General features: G+C 44.6%; 1 protein-coding gene across 3 annotated transcripts in view; it reads left to right on the top strand.

The window, feature by feature from the left end:
• The first annotated feature begins 3,104 nt into the window (after positions 1-3,104).
• The window catches only part of LOC147727877 (tyrosine-protein phosphatase non-receptor type 9-like), a 1,887,882-nt gene continuing 1,868,170 nt past the window's right edge, over positions 3,105-22,816 (top strand). The window contains exon 1 of one of the 3 annotated variants that reach the window (XM_086961826.1): positions 3,105-3,310. In XM_086961826.1, coding sequence (XP_086817952.1) covers positions 3,278-3,310 — 33 coding nt within the window. In that variant the 5' untranslated portion in view covers positions 3,105-3,277. The remainder of the gene's footprint in view (positions 3,311-22,816) is intronic. The other 2 variants (XM_086961825.1, XM_086961827.1) reach the window with 2 other exon arrangements.

Genomic DNA, 22,816 nt, shown 5'->3' with positions numbered 1-22,816 from the left:
CCCAGAATCTGTCCCCTCTGCTTTCGGGTTCTTCACTACTCCGATCCACCCTTGGATCCACCCGGACACTTTTCTCCTGGTCACCTACAGCACTTTCTTGCAGCTCTCCCTTGGAAACAGTGACGAAACCCGACACGAAAGAACACCTATGTACCCGGCTTCCCTGGGTGAGGTATTAACTATCCAATTGTCCTAATTTAACAGGGTTTTCCCGTAGTCCATATGGAAGTGTCCGAAATCTGCTACTTCGTAACTTTTACGTTCCCATTAACACTCCATTGTAACCCGCTTGTGTGTTTAGACACTGCACACGCTTCCTGTGGGCCTCCTACTTCCAATCCCTTGATTGTTCAGTATAGCCCCAGCGATTTCCTAGGCCCTAGGCCTACTCACCTTTCCTGAAGTGGTTCTTATACCACTTACTTAGTATATGGTTCGTGAGGCCCCTAGGGCAGAATTGTATTTGTGCAACTTATAGCATGCTTATTGAGCAATTTGTGCTGTATCTCGAACTCTGACCTCATAAAGAGTCCAGAAGGGTTGTGTTAGTAATAAATACATATATATTTTATATATACCTTGTGTGGTGTCCTTTCATTTGATATTCAAGGGATTATTATTGTTAAAACAGCTGGCTTCACATGCTCTCTGAAGTTTTAGCCTAAGACTGCTTTGTCCATGCAACCACTAGGATAGTTGATCTATAAGGTTGACTTTACAACCATCACTATAAGGGTTGTTTGGACTGGTGCAAGGTGCTCACTAGAATAGTGGACATCATATACCAGGCCAACTTCTCACAGCGACAATATACTTGAGTCTCTTAGGCAGAATGAATCTACCACTTTGGGGAAGATTAAAACCCTCTTAGAGGCGTGGTCGCAACGATTCATCACATGGTGGGGCAGAATTGAATCCATCAATATGATGATCACACCCTTAGTGAATTATTTAATTATCATGCTCCCTCTGTTGCTATCCGAGGATTTCCACAGGAAGCTAGATATTCTCATAGCCAAATTTTTATGGCAAGGTAAACAGGCCAGAATTGGATTGAAAAGCTTAGATTGGATAAATCGATTGGTGGCTAAATCTAGCCGATTTTAAACTTTATCAAACAGCGTTCCTAGCAAAACAGGGCTCGTATTGGATCACGCATCCAGCAGAAAATTCCCTGGTATGGTTAGACATTGAAAGACCTTTACTTAACAATCTTGACCCAGTAGCTCTTCTCACTTCCAACTTTGCAAAAGTCACCTGCTCAAAATCTATTTTTAAAAACACAAAAGCAGCTCCACTGAAATTAGATAAAAAAGCTAGATATCAATATAAAAGGCTCCAAATTTGAATCACTGTGGCATAACCATAATTTCTTATATAAAGGGAAGACACTATACAACGAGGCCTGGATGGACAGAGGTATTTGCTTTCTGCACCAATTGTATGAAGCATCATATCTGTTCACCTTTGAAGTTCTACAGTCTAAATATAATTTAGACAACTTGGAGTTTTATAACTTTTTAAAGGTTAAGGCAGCACTAACGAAGGCTAAACTAAAGCCCTTATCCCCGTCTTTACCAGTATATGTAGAGAAGATAAATAAGTTAGGGCACCAAGTCTCTTGGATCTACAAACTACTCCGCCCGAAGCAAACTACCCTCAATAAAAACCTTACAACATTTTGGGATTCACACTCCTCTCCCCCGATCTCCGACACTGAATGGTCTCAAAAATTGAGCTCTATCTCCAGGAACAAAATAACCCCAGCCCCCTCACAGACAAAATGTTGGCTCCTCCACCAGGTTTACTGGACACCGGCCTGACTACACTCACATAAGATACGAGAGAACCCGGCCTGTTGGAATTTTAAGGAGGAAGTAGGGGACCTGGCCCATTTGCTCCTATATTGCAAATGTGTTGAGCCTTTTTGGGATAAGGTATTTGACTTTATCTCTCAACTATTCTCATGCCCTCTCAAAAAGGAACTAGCCACACAGATATACAGTTTCCTTCGGGTGGAGACCTTAAGCGAGAGAGCTAGAGCACTACTGGACCTCCTGCTGGTGGCAGCAGTTAAAGTGATCCCAAACAACTCGAAAGACACACCTAAAGCGTCCTTCAAATGCTGGTTAAATTGGATCTCCCATCTTTGGGGCGCTGACAATATTGATTCCCAAAATTCACAATGGAAACCCCCCATTAGACACATGTGGGATAGCCTAGATCTGTACTTCAATTCACATAAACCGCCATGATCCATGGATTTGAGGTGGGGGTTGCTCACCCCTCCGGCCACACCCTTGGAATAACTGTCCCGCTCAAAGATTTCTTTCAAAGTGGTGTAATAGTTCATTGCCAGTATACCATATTAATAGGTGCATGCTGTTAACGGCATTTATGTATGGTGAAGTCTTTTAAGTTATGTGGTAGGTCCTAAGTGGCTTGACAATCCCATCAATGATCTTGTTAACTTGTGTTATTGCAAATAATGTGACACAATGTTCGGAATTAATGTTGCCACTTTATTATCATCTATCCTTGTTTTTTTTCTTTTGTTGCTCCTTTTGTTTTTTGTCTCTTTTATTGAATTTATGTCAAAATTCTGTTTGCTTTTATTGTCCGTAAATGTCTTCTTTTTATGGAAACTACCAATAAAAAATATTTGAACACAAAAAAGCTTGAAAAGGTAAAAACGTAGCTCCACCCCTTGTTCCACCTGTAACACCGCCTTTATGCCTGCCCAAAACTCCACCCCCAGTTTATCCCTCCTTTTGATGAGTACCTGCGCTTATATTTGTTCATTTAAAGCACTGTGGGAAGGCATTATTGTTTAAAGAACGAAGACAAATCCAAACTCATTGGAGGAGTCAGACCTCACAAAGTACATACAACAGATCACCTGATCTAGGCTCACCCTAAAAAGGAAAGAAAGCAGAGAAATAGATGGAACGATTGGACTACACTCCGCTCTCTCCTCCCAATAAATCAGTCAAGCCTTGCCTGCTTTTATCATGGCCGTCATGATATACCTCAGTGGCCTGTTCGCACAGAATGACAGTGATTCTTTTCTTTTTGGGGTCTTCTCGCGATATGTTGGCGGCGGAGGAGAAGAGGGGACTCAATTATGAACCTCGGCAGATGGGGGCGGCAGCTGCGTTTTAAAGGTAGACGCGCGCTGACGTCCGCCTCCTCCCGCACGCGCACTACTCAGTCGCAGACAGTGTGAGAGCGACAAGTGGCGCGTGCTGGAGGACGCTGCTCCAAGCGCCGCTACAACATGGCGGAAACGCTAAGCGCCCAGGAGGAGTTGGTGAGTGGTTTGTTTAGAACAGTGCATAAAACAGGCTAAAACACAGAATGCTCCGGGTGGAGTAATGCATACGAACCTCACCCTGGAGGAAACCCAAAGCCCTTTTCACACATGCCTGGGGCAGAAGGGATATATTGGAGCCTAGAATAGCAATCATGAATCCCTGTACGTCTCTATTTATTTGGATAGTTGGTAGAAACAGACTCCTTAAGGCTGTCCCTGGGAACGGAGAATACTAAGGTATCAGTCTGAGGTTAGGGGTCGCAGTATTGATGCGTAACGTTCATTGCATGGCTTCTGGACGCAGAAGGTTGCCGCAGCGGACCAAGTACAATCGTGTGCTGTGACGGTGGCCCTTTGGTCATGTTTTCCAAGGGGCATCCTCGTGTTTATTGTAGTTTGCCGTTTATTGGGCGCAACTTGGCAGAGCCAGCCCTCGCTGGGATAGAGTCCTGGACTGAAATAAATGTGCCGATTTAGTAATGCAGGAGAACACAACGAGGCAGCAAGGGTCCCTTTTCACGGCCAGTCCCTAGCTGGCTACCTCATACATGCCAACATTTTAGAATAAGAAAGCGCGATATGAAAAATAATAATAAAAGAGAATGTTATTCTCCCAGTGACTTCTATTGAGGGCGGGGCCTTAATCGTTTTCTTTTGCCATGTATGGGACTTGCAAAAGTGCTGCTGCAAGGTAGGATATAAGAAAAACGAAAATATATTTTTTCTTACATGTCAGTAGCAAAGAGCGAGGGTGACAACAATGTTGTGCACCGGCCTGCAGGAGCAGGTTATTGGTAGTGCATGCTCCGAGTCACACAATACCAGCCAGTACCTGTCCGTAAAAGCTCATCGAAGAATCTGGTTTTTGCATGCAAGAGCCTGGAGACAAGCCTTGGCTGTGTGGGATGCTGAAGCTCTTGACTTAATGGGTTGCATACTAAATCTTGTAGTGTGTGCAGTTGGAAGGGTGTTTCCTTTGTTTTGATACTATGTGGGGAGTGTTTGCATGTCACATGTGAGTACCACAAAGGTGTGGCTATCATGTTCAGGGATGTAGAGCTTAATAGTTTGATTTTCAGTAAGCTGCCAGCTTTGTGCATGTTGCTTTAAAGTACTTATTATGATCATAGCCCCCTTAGCTGGTTTCTGCTCAGGATCGTCTATTCAAGGATAAATATTTTTTAAGTTTATGGTCCTGAGCGGCATTGATGGGAGAAAGAAATGGTAGAGAGAAATCTTCTTGGATGGACTCTTTACTATAATCACATATCTGATTGTCATTGTGAGATTTCAAGTAGGGTTATAGTAAAGGGTCCCTGTTTTCCATTTTTACAGATAAATACAGACAGAAAACATTTATTTTCTTGTCTGTATTTTTAAATGTGGATGTAAACGGAAATTGGGGTGATTTTTGAGTAATTCTAAATGCTGTCTGTCATGACTGCCAGGCAATAGCTGTGTGGGTTGGTAGGTAAGGGGGCTTAAAAAAGAAAGGACTTTAAGTAACGAGGCTTTAACAGCAGTAGATATGCACATGGTTGATACTGAAATTTGCATAATTTCTTATAAGTGCATTGATTTATCTCGTGCGTGTGTTTACACCATTGAAACATTATGCATTCAAGCGTGAGTGCATATTTACCAGTTAAATGCGGAAATATACTCATTTTCTACAAAACCCAAAATAAATCTGGATAAATACAGATAAAATTAGCAAAAAATAAATATGGATAAATACAGAGGAAAATGTCAAAAAAATAAATACCATAAAATCGAGAGCCCTAGTTATAGTATGTAGCTCGTTGGAAACTGCAGTGGTAGAACTAAACGTAAATCCTCTGTTGGCTTGCGGTGTGTAGTACATTTTTTCAGTGTTTTTTTTAACAACATAATTTATTGAGTTTCTTTGTCATTGTCCTGCCCAAGGTCCACATATATGTACATAGATTATAACCTGGCCTCGAAAAATCTACTCGTCCACTCGCAATTGCGAGTAAAATTTGATCAGGTTGAGCTATTTCTGAGCACCTACTAGTCCCATCATGGGAGCGAATTTTGTCTGGAAGGAGCAGGTGTTCTCTTAATTTAGTAAGTCAAAGAGCAATAAAGATGCCATTAAATATTTTTTTTTGCATCTTTGCACATTTGCTGTCTGTTCAAGGAAAGAGGTCAAATGTCATTTTGACTTTTTTTCTGGTGCTTTGAAAATGGAGTTTATTTTTCTCTCTCAGAGTTAGAGGTTTTTGTCAAGTGAGCTGTCTGAAGTCAGGTGTTTTTCTCTAACCCATAGCATTTAAATGAATAGTCTGTTAATATTACAAATATTTCAAAATATATCAGGAAATATGAAGGCACTTTTATTTTTAATTAAGTGTGATGCAAATAAGGAGTTTAATAGAAGCATAACAAACCAGAAAACTTTACTTGGTGATATGCAAATGACACATATGTGCAGAAACTCTATTTCCAAACATTGTTGTCCACTATATTTTAGTAGTAGTAGATGTACTTTATTCGATAAAAATTCATCATAAAAGTATACAAACTTGTGCAATTACAGTTAAAAGGGGTAAAAACAAGAACCCACCAATCCTTGTATACATACATCGTCACGTAAAAACCACAATGCTAAAAACAATAAAATATACGATAAAAACAAGTACATGACAACCATAAGATCATTCTGACAGTGATCCCTCTAACAATCAGGTTGATGGGGGGATGGACTTAGCCCTCCTCATACGTGTCTGCCAGGCACTTCCCAAGTATTTGACTACCCCACACACCATAACAAGGGAAGACGTATCGGTGCTGAGAACCCGCAAGGCCATTTTATGGCACCTGAGGCCCAGCCCCATGCATAGTGGATTTAACCATATCTTCCTTGCACCCCTGTACGCAATGAGCCACAGACTCTTTGGGGGCTGCACACCCAGGACAGGATTTTTGTATGCCATCTGGATTGTTCTACCCAGAGGTGAAATCATTCACCGGGAGGGTCCCGAACCTGAGTTTTAGGTGGAGTGATCTATCCAATGGTTTTCCTAAAAGTCTAGGAAGGGTTCAAGTTTCCTTACCAATTTAAACTCAAGGAACCACTCTGTAAGGGGACCCCTGCACCTCTACATGTGGCCTCCTCCGGAACCCAATAGAGTTTCTTGATCACTGACTTAGGGGGCGGTATTTGGCTCTTCCATGATTCGCTCAGGCCTAATTGTAAAACCAGCTGCCTCAAATTGCTCATCCACTTGATCTTATTCCCTGGGTTGAGCAAAAGAAGTTTGTCTAGAGCTGCTGCATAGTTGTGGAGCTCCCGGGTCCTTCTGAGTCGCACCCAGAAGAGTAGTGGGCGCAAGCGGACTATATCTTTTAAAGAGCGCCTGCCCATATCTTGCCGTAGTGGGATTAGCGGTGTGGAAACTGGAAGGGACCCCAGATCTCTCAAGAACTTGTTTTCAGAAGTAACTAGATCAATTGTGTTCTCGAACCCCCACAGCTCGGATCCGTATAGTGCCGATGGTAATGCTTGGCCTTCATACACAATGAGAGCCGGTGCTACAAGTTTACTCATCGACTCCCGCTGCTCCCTCAGAATAGCCCCTGACACTCTTTTATGATTTAAAAGCATTTTGGCCAAATGATCTTTCCAATTCATCCGGCTATTGACCCTAACACCCAAATAGTTGAAGGAATCTACCAACTCCAAGGGAGCACCGTTAAGAGAAACATTGTTCCTAAATCTCTTGGAGGGTGAGATGGCCATAAGCTTTATCTTGGAGGTATTGATGGTGAGGCCTCTATCCTTGCAGAACGCACTAAAACGATCCAAGAACTTTTGGAGACCTATGGGGGTTTTAGAGATCAGGAGGGTATAGTCTGCGAAGAGCAGGGTAGGTGTTTTTTCCCCTGCCAGGGATGGGGCGTCGGCCGCTTCCTCCCTCAGGTGATCCACCACACCGTTCACAAAGAGGGAGAACAAGGTCGGCGCCATAACACATCCCTGGCGGACTCCGCTTCTCACGGACACCCTCTCTGTCAGTTGTCCCTGGGTACCCCATCTGATCCTAGCATAGTTCCCCTCGTGGAGTTTCACAATAAATCCCAAAAGAGACCCCAGGAAACCCATCTTCTCTAGGATATCCCAGAGCCTGGCACGAGGGACCAGATCAATAGCTGTCTTGAGATCTATGAATGCCAGGTACAGGCTGCCCTTACCAATGGTCACGGTCTTCCAATAGAGCGCAAAAAATCGGAAGACCTGATCCATCGTGCCCACTTTTTGTCTAAAACCCGCTTGAAAATGAGAAAGGATATGCTCCTCTTCCATCCAGACACCCACCCTGGAGATGATGACCCTGCCCACCACCTTCTGGACCACGTCTATGAGACTGATCGGTCTGTAGTTAGCGGGGTCATCTCTCGCCCCCTTCTTATACACAGTTACAACCTCTGCTCCCTTGCACGAATCCGGCACTGGGTAGCTTTTAGAAATCAAATTCTTTATTAAGGCGATGAGTCTGGCCCAGACTGCAGGTTCGTCCAGAAGGAGGTCCCCTGGTAGCCCGTCAGGGCCCGCTGCCTTCCCCGGGGTCAGATGTTTAATAGCCAATGTTACCTCGGAGGACAAAAATGGTTCTTCGAGCACCAATGGTACTTGGCCCTCGCTATCAGGGGCTGAGAGAGGGGAGCGTATCACGTCTGTTCCACCATACAAAGCAAAGAAGTGGGAATACCATTGTTGTTCAGTTATATGATTACCAATGGGAACCATACTCCGCTGCCTAGCTTTATTAATCAAATCCCAGAACAACGTGGAATTCTTCATATTGGCTGCAGATTTAAGGTCCTACCAGTGTTGTTCCTTGTTCCTCCCACTCTCGTTTGGCTAGCACTAATACCCTCGCATAATCCTAGCAGCTCTAACTAGTGAGGGATTCTTTTTAAGCAGGGCGGCTGATAGCGCCTTCCTTTTTTCCTTGCATTGGTCCGTGTACCAAGGGTTACTGGATTTAACTTGTTTATTGTTCAGTCTACCACTTTTGACCTGAATGGAGAAATATTGGCCCACTTTCTCTATTGCATTTTTATAAGCCAGAGAGAAAGACGGTCCCTCAACACTGCCGTTTGCCACTTCGAAATCCTCTAGGTCTACAATCAGATCTGCTACATTCACCTTAATCCTCTCGAGGTTCCCGTCCTGAGATTGAACCATATCCCATTTCAGCCTACGATTGCAATTGTAGGGGACAACCTCCTTGGTTGTCCTCAGGGGGGCTTTATTCCCACTTCCATTTATTATCCCCCACCGTAGCTTCGTACATAGGGGGTTGTGGTCGCTATCCTGAGAAGGTACTACCTCCATGTCAATTAAATCACGCCTTAAGGTGACGTCAAGTAGGATGTAATCTATTCTGGACGGGCCATTAAGCCTATTAAAGGTGTTTGCCCCGTAGCGATCTGAGCTTTTCCTGCCATTTAGCGCTCTTAGGTTGTATTCCATGGTCAGGGCATAAATCTGTATTGCCCTTGGGGACCATTTTCTGATTGGTGCTAATGACAGGGCCGGAATAGACCATCTAGAGTCCTCCTTCTCTATACCCAGGGGATCCTCCCTGCTTAGGGGTTCAAATGTGCAGTTAAAATCCCCTCCCACTATGATTTTGGAGAGCGGGGGGCATTTAGCTAATGCCTGCTCAAGGGTCACTATTGTACTTGACGTTTGGACCCCTGGGGACCCTCTTGAATAAACATTGAATAGGTCTATCCTACTCCCCTTATTGCGCCCTGGGAATGAAAGATGTAAAATATCCTTGCTCAGTAGTTCGTGGACAGTGATATCCCAATTCAGAGCCATCTTTACCCAGACATGTAGGCCACCCGCGGGTCTGCCCTTCCCAGAGCTTACTGCGGGCGAGAAGAAGGTTGCATAACCTGATTTGTACACTGGGAGCAAAGAGTTAGAAGCTGTTATACCTGAATAATTATGAGCTTGCCCTGACCCTACCTTTCTACGTTTGCACAAATTTGGATACAGCAATCTTTGCTTTAAATCACGGTTATCAAATAACTGACATTATTTTTTGTTCTTTGTTATTCTCTTTTCAGATATTTATGCCACTTTTTGTCTTGCATAAATTAGTGTCATATATGTAGGACAGGTTACCTGATGAAGGCCACAGGCCGAAACGCTCGTTGTTTAACACCATATGGCCTTCATCTGTGAAAACATCGACCTAAACTGCGTTATGTATATGTCTTTCAATGTATTTTTTCTCTGTCTTTGTAATATTTATGTATGTTGATAAAGTAAAAAAATCTTTTATGAAATAAGAAAAGAAAAAGAAGAAAAAAATCTATGGACTAAATGATTTTTCTACTCTATAACAATTAACAAAAAGAAATAATATATCAATTTTCCTTGTTATTCATTATGTGGTTTATTTTGAAAGTCAATTGCTTCAAGTGCAAATGATATGTAGACTATATTAGGGCAGTATGTATTTCATTGTTTGCTAATTAAGTTCTTTTCATACCTGTACACTGGGAGCAAACTCCAGGTCTCTTGGAACATGCAGATATCGAACTTCTCTATAAACACGTTCCACTCTGGTAGGACCATCTTTTTTTGCAACCCAGCCACATTCCAAGATAGCAAATGTATAACTCTGTGACCCGTAAAGGGCAAGTCTGGAGTAACCCCCTTTTTCCCACCCTGCACACAGGGGATTGGCTCAGTGGTAACTTCTAAGAGACTTATTGGTTTTGGGGGTGAACTACTATCACCGTTACACCCCAAGGGCTTTGTTGGTATGGTAGGTTTAATCCCGCCGCTATCTGAGTTGGTCATAGGCCCCTGTCCCTCTTGGCGTCATTCAACCTGCTCCAGTATGCTGAACCTATTCCCCTGTGGAAAATGTGAAAGAATGGGGGATGGCAGATGACTAGCCTCCCACCAGGATAGTCCCCGCTGATCTCTTAGTGGCCGGATATTCTGTCCTACCTCTTGTCGACTACCTCTATAATGTCTGGAATGGGTATTAGGATAAAAATATGAGAGGTGCAGAGGGAAGTTTTGGGCGTTTGCCCAAGATAGTGACCTACTGCAGATATAATCTACTGCGCTTGTACTCCTAAAGTTAATCACAACACAATTCCCCACAATGTTTTTAGCCCTAGACCCAATCCACTCAACCCTTCTTACACAGAGTATTTCACCCCAAACACTGGTAGGGAGAGGCCTATTTACAATAAGCCATTGTATGCATTTATTTTTTAGTTCGGAGTGATCCTCGCTTTTACCCTGGCTTAAAGGAGGGACCCCCGCTAGGACCACCACATATGGTAAAGACTCAGCCGGAAGGTTAAGAGTGGGCAAGGCTGGTAAGGTCCCCTCTTCCGTACTTTTACTATTAGACCCTGGGTCGGAGTTAGAGGGCCCTAGCCTGTTTCCAGTGAAAGCTTTTGTCACTTGGGATTTTCCAACAGCCACATTCCCAGCCCCTAGCGTGGGTGACACAGGGGTTGATGAAGGATTTGCTATTACCTTTATCAATTCAGCTGTTTTATTTACTCCTATTGATGGAAGTTCGGGGTCACTAGGGTTAGGTAGTGGTCCATTAGTTACTTGCCCCGCTAGACCCGCCTGTTGAGGTCTCCCTTGACCTAGGTTGTTAATTGCAGAGGTCTATCTGTCCAGCTTGGACGTCAAAGGTTTAAGATAGGAACTAATAATCTGTTCAATGTGGGTTTCTAGATCAGATAAAAGATGTGTGGCCCACACAGGGGTACATAGATTACTCAGCCGGGGTCCCGCGGTGGCCTGGGCTCCCGCAGCTGAAGTAGTTGATTTTGTAACAGATTTTTTATTTTTATTTTTCTTACTTTTCAAATTTAGTGTCGGTGCCCTACTAACTACAGGCTGTGGGGGCGAGATAGGGACCACAGGCATTTCAATTACATCTTGGGTCATTTGTGCACATGGTAGGTCGGAAAAGGAATACATAAGCGAGGAACTAAAATCCGGGGGAATCACAGTGCCGGCTGAGATGTCCCCATCGGCCTGGATGGGCGGAACCACAGGGGTAATAGTCGCCGCTCCGTGCTCTCTATTGCAGAAGCTGAAGAACCGGGTTTTTAGAACCCAGCGGCGCTAGGGAAAACGCCCGATGTCTTCGAGTTCCCCTGTCTTGGCAAACAGAGACACGGGACACTTCTAGGTGACCTCAAAGACCAAATTTATTGGCTGCAACCAGGAACAGAGGTCTACGAAGCAAATCACGGGTAGTTCGATAGAGACTGCACAATTTAGAAGAGCGAGACATCGTCTTTTATGCCAAAAATCACATTCCTGACTAGCATCAATTATTTACAAACGGACCAATCGAACAGTGACATTTCAAAAGTATCGCATAACGACAAACCCACTTTCAGTTGTCCAGCCCACCAGAAATGACAAGGCAAAATCCAACATTCCTGTTCGGACAGGCCGGACAAACCCATAATAAAAGGACCTCAACCCAAGTCATAATTAAGCCATTAAAAGGAAGGAACAGAAACAGATGAGAAGCAAGATAGAAGGGTGTGTGCATGTACGATAAACTCAGCAATGTCCTGCTCTTTGATCTCTATCTGACCAGCTGCCTAACAAGGAACTGGCTCAACGAGGTCAGCCTCGGGCAAGGGAGTCAGTTCGTTCAGGTCACTCAGAAGTCAGCTAAAGGTGTACGTGTCCCAAGGACTCGTTCGGCCGTAGTCATCGGCCTATGTGAGGGCAACCACAAAATGGCTGCCGTACACAAAATGGAACCCGAAGGTTCAAACGAAATCCCTGAATACGTAGTGTTTCCATTGATCGATTATGACGAAAACACTCGTACATACCGCACTCGTCATTTGCGGTCCGCTGATACCAAAATCGTCTAGATACGACGACCTTTATTGAACGGGTTCAGAATCACGGAACCTCAGACCCTCCTTTTGCCCTTACATAAGCAACAAACCCAAACTCATGTCAGTCTGAATCCAGGTCTATATTCATCAGATCATCAAGATGTTGCTGTAGCATCATCCTAGTACTTAGCAACTCTCTCTGGACAGGTCTTCTCGCACACAAAGTAGCACAAAGGCCACAAATAGCAGGAGCACACTGCACACAGAGACAGAACAGGAACAGGATAGCTAAGATCATCCCAATGACCATCAGAATCTTCCATCCCCACGTGGATAACAATCCCCATAACCATCACATCAACAACCAATCTCCTTCGTCCACATGTTCAGACTCTGAGATCGTATGTAGCTTGGAAATGGCTTGGAAAACTGTCGGAGCGTTGTCTGGAATGAAAACACAGCAGCTCGATTGAATCAATTTACATACTCCTCCTCTATCTGCAAGTATGACATCTAGCGCAACTCTGTTCTGGAGAGTCATAAGACGATCCGACTGGAGCTCAGCAGTCAAGTTACTACGGGCACCGGCAGTTTCGACTATGGTGGACTCAACCGCTCTCGTCAACTGTCGAATGTTCCTGCTGTTAGCCATAGGTCCCCAAAACGGCAGAAAACCCTTCAGAAAATCTCCCAATTCTTGTCCTGCAGTATCTTCCTTACTGAAGACACCTCTAACAACTCTTGTCTTGTGGTAATCTGCCGCAGCTGTATACGTGGGAGGCAAAAGGAACAAGACAAAACATGTGCCCGAAAAATCAGGGGGCAACCATGTATACGCTCTATCGTAACAGATGAAATAGGTACCCTTAGCTGCTAGAAACGCTGGGGAAGTCTGGGACGCAAAAACATACGTCTCAGTGCAGACACTCTTCCCTAACTGAGCTCTCGGATTCTTGCCATTACCTTGTAGACAATAATGACCCTTATGGGGCACTATCCAAATCGGAGGGTATCTTTACGCTTGCTGGTTAACACTCAGACTAACTCCATATCCAGTCATGTTCCAACCAATGTATGCTTGTGTCTCATCTCTCGGGATAGTCTCATAGGAACTAATTCCTCTAATCATGTCGACTATACCCTTGACTAGAGCACTAGTCTTTGGACTATCCTTCACAGAACGTAGGGGGTAGACTTCACGAGCATAGATGAACATCGTTCTGTATGCCTATACAGAACCATTGTAGCTGAAAGGCAAAACCAGGTAAAGAATACCTTTATCGGTAGTATGAGGCATAAGACCACACACCCAACAATTAGTCGTGTTCACTACTAGCTGGTGTTGGTGCAGAAGCTGAACAAAGGAATTATTAGCGAATTCCAGTCTTCTAACAGATTCATGTTCGGGCAGAGGGTGAAAAGAATGCGAAGAAACAGTAGGAGGAGGCATAGGTTGTGTAGTGGCATGAACGTTACTTGAAAAGAGAATGTCACATATCCAATTAAAAACATCATTAAGCTAAACAGCATAAACAAACACAATATTAAAAAACGTTTTCTGCTCATTACAGTACATATTTTGCTCTTGAAGCTCATTCTTTCAACAGGTCTCTCCATCTCGAAAAACTCCATCCTCTAATCGTGCTGTTCGCGGCGGTAGGGTTTTCTGCGCTAAGGAATGCGCCTGTCAGTCCAGGGAACGCCCAAAGACCAACCAGAACCGTCGACCTAACATCTTTGCCTTTCACTCCAAAGACTTGACACCGCGACCTTACAGCTGAACCCGGATGGTGGTTCGAAAAACAAAAAATCTAAATAGTTCCTCGGAGGAGAGCTTAACCTTAAAAGTCAGAAAAGAAGGAATTTATTTGTTTATTAGTCCAGCGACTTTTGGTCGCAAATTATATCGCTCTTTGCCAGGCAATGTCTGTTCTTGAAACAAAAGCTCAGGTTCAGAAGTATCCAAACGACTCGACGGAGGCACAGCTTCTTGCAGAAGATCGTCGCTTTCTCGTTCAGTGTTCGTTCCAATCAAACGGGCTTCGCTAAAAGTCAGAAAACGAGGCACGGTTTCAGTCTCAGAGTTAGGAAGTCCTTTCTGGACCCACCGGTCGTACGGCAGAGGCAAAGGGGCCCTCTTACAATGTACGCTGTGTATCCAGTTCTTTTTACCGCACACTCGCACTGCTGAACGTGTGGACAAAAGTACCAAGTAAGGACCAGTCCAGCGGGGCTGCTCGTTCTTAGTCCGCTGGAAATTCTTCACGAAGATCCACGATCCAGGTTCGATAGCATGTGCTGGATCTTCAGATGCTTGTGGCAAGGTATCATGAACCTGTTGATTCAACAACACGCAATTTAGCCGTCAATTCATAAAGGTAATCAAGCAACACAGGGTGCTCTATCTCACTGAATTTTGTCGGCCGTGGCACTCCCCATATATTTTCCGGGAGACCAAACACGACCTCATATGGACTAAGTCCCATTCGTGAATGCACAGTCATTCTTGTGGACAGGAGTGATGATGATGTTTGAGCTTGTAAAGCGCACTGTTACCCGGAGGTTTCCTGGCGCTGAGTAACGCTGGGGAACCCGTCCTGGCTTTCCCTGTGGGATGGTCCCTGCTGGGAGTCCCCAAGTTGGAGCCAAGCATCCCCGGCTTTGGAGGGGCCGTTGTGGAGATTAGGCAAGTTGATGCCCAGAGTTGCCGAGTGGGACCCCTGATTAGAGTAGGCACCGAAGCGAGAATTATCGAGTCCGCTGACCAAAGTCCACGACCCTGCCGCGTCGGGAATTGAACCCTGGAAAGGCCGACTTCTGCTCCCGGGTCTGCCGCCTCTAACCAGTGAGCCACACCACTCCACTAGTGCTAACCGCAAGGCATCAGGCCATTGAAGACCAGAGCTCGCCTGAATTTTGGCCAGTTTTAGCTTAAGGGTGCCATTATAGCATTCTACTAGACCAGCTGATTGGGGGTGATTTGCAGCGTGGAATTTTTGGCGAATTCCTAACCCATCACACACTCTCTTCATCACTTGACCCACAAATTCACTCCCATTGTCACTCCAGACCATTCTCGGCAATCCATACCTAGGGAAAAATTCCTTAATAAGGGCTTTCGCTGTGGACAGGGCAGTATTATCTTTCAAAGGGTATGCTTCCACCCATCTCAAAAAAGAGCAAACACCACGAGCACGTACTTCAGGTTATTGCACCTCTCCATGTGGATGAAATCTAGCTGCAAAGCCTCGAACGGATACGTCGGAGGTGCAAAATGAGCAGCTGGAGTTGGAGTTCCCTTACCAGGATTGTACATCAAACACACCATACAGTTCTTAACCAAATTCTCTGCACACTTAGGAATACCAGCATTCTGCCATACTGGAGCTAACAATTTGCAAATCCCTTTCACACTGATATGATCCATTCCATGAGCCATTGTAACCACTGGAAGTACATACGCATCGGGTAACAACCATCGCTGATGCTCTGACAACTCAATCCAACAACCATTCGAATCCAATTTACCCTTGCTTTCTCTCCATTCATTCAACTCTTTCTCTGTAGCTTCAGCTTGGATGGACTTCACGCTCTCTATCGTATCTTCACACATACTTCTACCCGGAACCCATCTCGCCGGACCCGCAACATACATTCGACTCATCACATCTCTCACAGTTTCTTTCGCAACTTCGTCTGCAAACGCATTACCACGACCAACATCATCAGTAACTTTCTTATGCGCACTGCATTTCACGATCGCACGTTGCAACGGCAAAGTAAGTGACTCAAGCAGTTCATTCACCAACTAACCATGCTGAATCTTAGTTCAATGTGAAGTCAGGAACGCACGCTCTTTCCACAAACGTCCAAAACTATTAGCCACACCGAACGCGTACTGGCTATCGGTGTACACAGTCACTCGTTTTCCTTTTGACAACACACACGCTCTTGTCAATGCAATCAACTCTGCTGCTTTTGCTGAATTATGTGGGATACGTGCAGCTTCAACAATCGTATGCAAAGTCGTAATAGCATATGCCGCAGTCGTATCACCATTCGGAAGCTTAAAGCACGAACCATCAACCCATAAGGTACCATCACATTCTGGAAGAGGAGTGTCCCTAAGGTCTATCCTCCCTTTCGTTTCTTCCTCTGTCCTAAGGAAGCAATCATGCTGTTCAATAACATCTGTCTCAACTGAAATCGGCAACAACGTAGCTGGATTCAACGTGTTGCATCTCTTTATATGCACATGACTCGCTAAGAGTGTCAATTCGTAACCTGACAACCGAGCAATAGTTAAGTGCTGTGTCTTGGTGCGATTCAACAAGGTATCCACTGCATGTGGAACCATCACAATCAATGTATTATCCATCACCAAACCAGCAGACTGCCGAATAGAAACAGCTGCTGCCTCTGTAGCTCTCAAACAACTCGGCAACGCTCTAACTACCGGATCCAAAGTCGACGAAAAATAAGCACATGGACGTTGCTTATCGCCGAACTGCTTTGTCAAAACTGACAATGCACATCCCGCTCTCTCGTGGACATAGAGTGTAAAAGGCTTACTGTAATCGGGAGTACCCAACACAGGAGCCGAACACAACGCATCGCGCAATTCTGAAAAGCTCTTCTGACATTCGTCAGTCCAAGGAATACGATTTGGAGTATCCTTAACAGTAAGAGTTATCAAAGGTTTCGCAAGCAAAGAAAAATTAGGGATCCACTGTCTACAGTATGATGTAATACCCAGAAAAGCACGCACTTCTCTCTGTGTCGTAGGCACACTCATTTTCGCAATAGCTTGAATTCTTTCAGGGGTCAATCTTCTTCCCTCCTTCGATAAGAGGTGACTTAAGTAGGTAATTTCTTGTCGACAATATTGCAACTTCGGAAGAGAAACCTTATGATGGAAATCAGACAAATGCCGCAACAACGACAAAGTAGCCTCTTTACAAATCTCTTCATTGTCAGCAGCAACTAGCAAATCGTCAACATACTGAATAAGGGCAGCACCATCAGGTAAAACAATCGAATCAAGCTGTGTTTTCAAAGCCTGACTATAGATCGATGGACTCTCGCAATAGCCTTGAGGAGCGCGCTTAAACTGGAAACTTCGGCCTCCTAAAGAGAAGCCAAAAATATCTCTACTCTCCACGGCAATCGGGATGCTGAAGAAAGCATTCTTAAAGTCAATCACCGAAAACCACGTGGCTGAAGCCGGAATCAAAGTCAGTAAAGCAGTGATATCTGGAACAACAGGAAATTGCGGAACAACAATCTTATTCACCTCACGGAGATCGATCACGAACCTATATACAGGAGGCTGTGAAGAATCCGTTCTTTTCAGAACAGGCAAAACCGGACTATTGCACACATTACCTCTCGTCTCTTCAATCACACCTTTCTCAATCAGATCATAGATGATCGCCAGAAGTGCTCTTTCACCATCACTGGAAATCCGATATTGGGGAATACGTGGCTATTTAGCATTTGCTTTCAACGTCACAACATATGGTGGGATCTCCAAAAGACCCACATCATTAGGACTAGTAGCCCAAAGAGAATCAGGGAGAGAAGACAATTCAGCTGGAAGTTTATCTTTAGATAAATACATCAGAGAGATCACTCTCTCTTACCTAATGTAAGCTGTACTCCTGAAGGAGAACAATGTAGCGTCGCATACAATCTTTTCAACAAGTCTAATCCCAACAAGTTCTCACCACAACCTGTCGTCAGAATAAGGGGTGCTTCGAATTCTCAAGGTCCAACAGAAATAGACAACGGACTAGATATCGGTTTAGTAACCGAGGCGCCAGAAAAACCTACAGAAACGTTCGTTAAGCCAGACAAAGGTGCGCCAGGGAGTTTAGAGTGCATAATAGAACTCTTCGCAGCACCAGTATCCAACAGAAAAGGCTCCGACACACCTGATACAATCACTTTAACATAAGGTCCACTCTGACCTACTGGAACTGAAACAACTCCCTCTCTTTGTCTATGGCTGTCCTAACAATCATTACCATCCATATTCTCACCTTCGACATAGTAATCGTCCGCATAGTACTGAGCAGTCCTACCAGACGCACCATTCTGCTGATCAAAGCTATTCATAGAATTCTGTGGAGGCAAGGAACGCGCATTCTGAGGAAACACACCACGTCCTCTACCTCTAGGAGCTTGCTGAACACCTCGACCTCTCACACCAGAAGCACCATTCGTGCGCTGTAACAGAACCGGACAACTATTCTTGAAATGACCCTCTTCTTTGCAATATGCACACTGATTAGGGCCTACAGGAAAACGCTGTTGAGAAGACTCGAACCTTTGCGAGTTTCTCTGATACTGCTGAGGTTGCAGATAATCGCGCTGAATATTACGGGGCGGATACGCTTGCTGCAAAAGAACCTTCGTCTTTAGTTCTTTAGTCTTCTTGTCGGCTCTATCTTTCCCATCTTTATCTCTATTCTCAAAGTACTGTGCAGTAGCCAAAATCTGTGCTGACGAAGAAACAGCCCAAGCGCTCTCAGAATCCTTCAACTTATTGCACAACTCGGGAAGCATATTATGCACGAACTTGTCAACGAACAACCGTTGACCACCTTCCGTACTCATGTCCTGACCACTATGGTCGACAAACGTCTCTTCGAACCGAGTGAAAAAGTCTGACACACTTTCGTCTTTCTTCTGCTTACATGCAGACAACTTGTCCCAATTAACACTCACGGCAGGCATTAAAGTCTTCATGTAATTAACAATCCTACCAGGGAGTTCTGCAATTAAAGCCTCTGGTTTAGCACCACCAACTTGTCTAGCATCCGTAGCGCCAATGTTAGCCCATGTATCACCTAACTCTTGCGCATGATCCGTAGGACGAATCATTCCCCATATAGGCTGTGGGACAACATTCCCAAACAACATGTCTGTCGGCTAGATTCATAATACATGAATCTGCAGTCTGTGATAATTCCTTCTAGTACCCTGCAGGATTTTTACGTGGGTCAGGCAAAGACTGCTTAAGGGCCAGAACTTCAACTTGCTTCCATGGAACATGTACCCAAACACGCTGAAAATGAGCCGGTACGGCTGCAATACCCGCAACGGCATCGCCCTGAACTGCATCTTTCCACACCGGAGGAACCTCTCTCATTGGATATTGTCACACTTTTCTCCTAACAGAAGGATCAGGCTCAAACAACGGCCTAGAAGGTGACTCACTCCTAAACGACAACAATGTCGCAACTGCTTTCTCAACATCAACACCCACTATAGTTCCCTTCGCAAACTCAGACTGTATACGGAACAACTCAGGCGGAGACTGTCCCAATTCACCATCTTCCCATTCTTCACAAAGGAAAGTACGCATTGTTCCAAAAACATATCTCTGCTTTGTTGGTGCTTCCCATTGACCGAAAACATCCATAACAGACTCAAAATTATACCTTAAAGGATAAGTAACCCATTTACGCGCTAAATGATCCAACACTGTCCGCTCATCGGGACCAGGCAATTGGCTACGCAATTGTTTATGCTCTGAAACAAGGGTCATACCCAATGACCCAAAGAGCGGAGAAAAGAGACCAGTAACAGTATTGGTCATTCTTTGTCGAACAGAAAGAGAAGGTGACAACAGAACAGGCGGAAAAACAGGATGAGCAGACGTATGCATAGGAGCAGTAGTAGAAGGAGTAGATAACACACGCGTAGGAGTTGGAGACGAAGGAGGCAGAAAAGTCGGCTGCCCTTGAGAAGGCTGCGCCAAAGAAATAGGAGCCAACTGAAGAGGAGCTGGCTGTTGTAGAACCACGGGTGGCAAAGCAACTGAAGGCTGCGCAACTAAAGGTGGCGGAGGTGCTGTAGCACTCTGCACATAAGGGGGTGGCGAACTCAACAAATGTGCCATTAAAGGATCTTTCTCAAAGTCTTTCTTTGCATCTTGTTGCTGAGGTGGCAAAGCTGGATAACATTTATCAATCGCCCTTTTACGTTGCCTAAGCAACTGTTCACTCTCTTGTTCTTCGTTATCCCTAAACTGTATAGCAGCTTGCACCATCGAAATACCTCGTTCTCTTGTATTTCTCTTCGCTAACTTAATTTCTTTCTGTTTGACTTCCTTTCGCCAAAGGGGGAAAGAGTCAAACATCGCCGGTCGGACTTTCTTCTTCAACAGTTTGACTTCTAGATTATCTAAAATCTCAGTTTCATAGCTACCATGTTGGGGCCACTTTAGGACACCGTCCTTCCTAGTATATCTAATCCATACTTCATTATACTTGATAGGGCCCACACCATGTTTTAAATAGAGCTCATAGGTCGGAGTTCCAATCGGAGGCACCGGACACGAGTCCTCCAATCGGGAATCCCTATTACAACCGCAACAAAATATCTTTCCAAGTCTGCTAAGACCAGGCATCTTCGCTCTCTAGTCTAGCTTCAAACTTCAAGGGAATATCGAATACGATAGCCTCACGAATACACGAGTCCCTCGGCTTTGGAGCTTGCAAGTCCCAAATCAAAGATCCCAAGGGGATACCCAAAACAAAACTAAGGACTGGGAGACGCTCTACTCATACTTAACTGAAATATCGATGACGTCACCAGAAGACCCGTCTATTGTCTCACACTACAAATCGTCTAATGGCTCCAAGACAGGGCGACAGTCAGGGCAGCAGTCCTTCGTAGCCGTCGGAAAGCGGGGAACCTCGCAGCAAAGACTTTCGGACCACGACGACATACAGGGGTCGATGAAGTGGCAGGCCTTCCTTCAGAATTTTCACACGTTGCTCCTCACGATCTTCAGGCTTGGACCGGTACCGCTGAAGTCGCCCTACGTTGGGCGCCAACTGAAGAACCGTGTTTTTAGAACCCAGCGGCGCCATGGAAAACGCCCGATGTCATCGAGTTCCCCTGTCTTGGCAAACAGAGACACAGGACACTTCTAGGTGACGTCAAAGCCCAAATTTACTGGCTGCAACCAGGAACAGAGGTCTACGAAGCACAGCACGGGTGGTTCGATAGAGGCTGCACAATTTAGTAGAGCGAGACATCGTCTTTTATGCCAAAAATCACATTCCTGACTAGCATCATTTATTTACAAACGGACCAATCGAACAGTGACATTTCAAAAGTATTGCATAACGACAAACCCACTTTCAGTTTTCCAGCCCACCCGAAATGACAAGGCAAAATCCAACATTCCTGCTCGGACAGGCCGGACAAACCCATAATAAAAGGACCTCAACCCAAATCATAATTAGGCCATAAAAAGGAAGGAACAGAAACACATGAGAAGTAAGATAGAAGGGTGTGTGCATGTACCATAAACTCAGCAATGTCCTGCTCTTTGATCTCTATCTGACCAGCTGCCTAACAAGGAACTGGCTCAACGAGGTCAGCCTCGGGCAAGGGAGTCAGTTTGTTCAGGTCACTCAGGTCACTCAGAAGTCAGCTAAAGGTGTACGTGTCCCAAGGACTCGTTCGGCTGTAGTCATCGGCCTATGTGAGGGCAACCACAAAATGGCTGCCGTACACAAAATGGAACCCGAAGTTTCAAACGAAATCCCTGAATACGTAGTGTTTCCATTGATCGATTATGATGAAAACACTCGTACATACCGCACTCGTAATTTGCGGTCCGCTGATGCCAAAATCGTTTAGATACGACTACCTTTATTGAACGGGTTCAGAATCACGGAACCTCAAAGCGACGACCCCGATGGTCTTCTGGAGCATTTTATCAATGGCCGTTAGACTAGGCAGGGGTTGCGCCGTAGTGGCCTGGAGCCTGGTGATACGGCGTGAGGAGACAGATTTTGACATTTCCCTAATTAAACACTGCTACACTGTGTTAATGAGGCCCACTGGGCACTATACAGATAGCTATATAGCACCATATAGTTTTATCTGTAATACCGCATGTCAGTGGGAACATTTGTGGCCATTTCAGTGTTTAATTCTGCAGATTACAAATTACAGTGTGCTACCACTTCATGCTTCAATTATGTATTTATTAAAAGTGATAGTTTGTAAACATGATTTGAGAAACATTCCTGGCCTGACCTGATGACAATGCTGTTAATTACTAAGAGGCAAGTCAGGGGTCATGTGTATCCTTTGGCTAGACTTGTAATATATATGGGAAAAAAGTTTAGTCTATTAAATCAAACAAGAGGTTTTTTGTCCAGCAGACTTGCTGAACTTGCACATTTGAAGGTGCTCTCCTATGTGATAATGAAGAAAATGGCGGGTCAATTAATTAAAATAGTTGCCCACGTTCACATCATTGGAAACTAGTGTATGGATCAAGAGCATTACAAATGGGTTGAGTAGATTATTTAAGTCACTAGACCTGCAGGTCTAGTAACATTGTTATGATTTTTCAAGGCTTGATAACATACATCATATAGCAAGAAACAGTGGTTCTTGTGGAGACAATAATATGTAATGCAGGTAATAAGAATGCACAATGGCAAAGTACATGGGTTATGCGGATATCAGACAAAAAGTAGCTGAGTTCACTGTAGTTGCGTATTTGTAGTTTATAACAAATATTCAGATAAGTTTCAAATATACATAAAGAATAGTGCTCAGTGTCCCCCGTGCAAAATTGGA

Source organism: Lissotriton vulgaris, chromosome 3_1 (assembly GCF_964263255.1).
Source record: "Lissotriton vulgaris chromosome 3_1, aLisVul1.2, whole genome shotgun sequence".
NCBI lineage: Eukaryota > Metazoa > Chordata > Amphibia > Caudata > Salamandridae > Lissotriton > Lissotriton vulgaris.
Note: the sequence above shows the minus strand (reverse complement) of the source record. Positions and strands in the feature narration are given on the sequence as shown.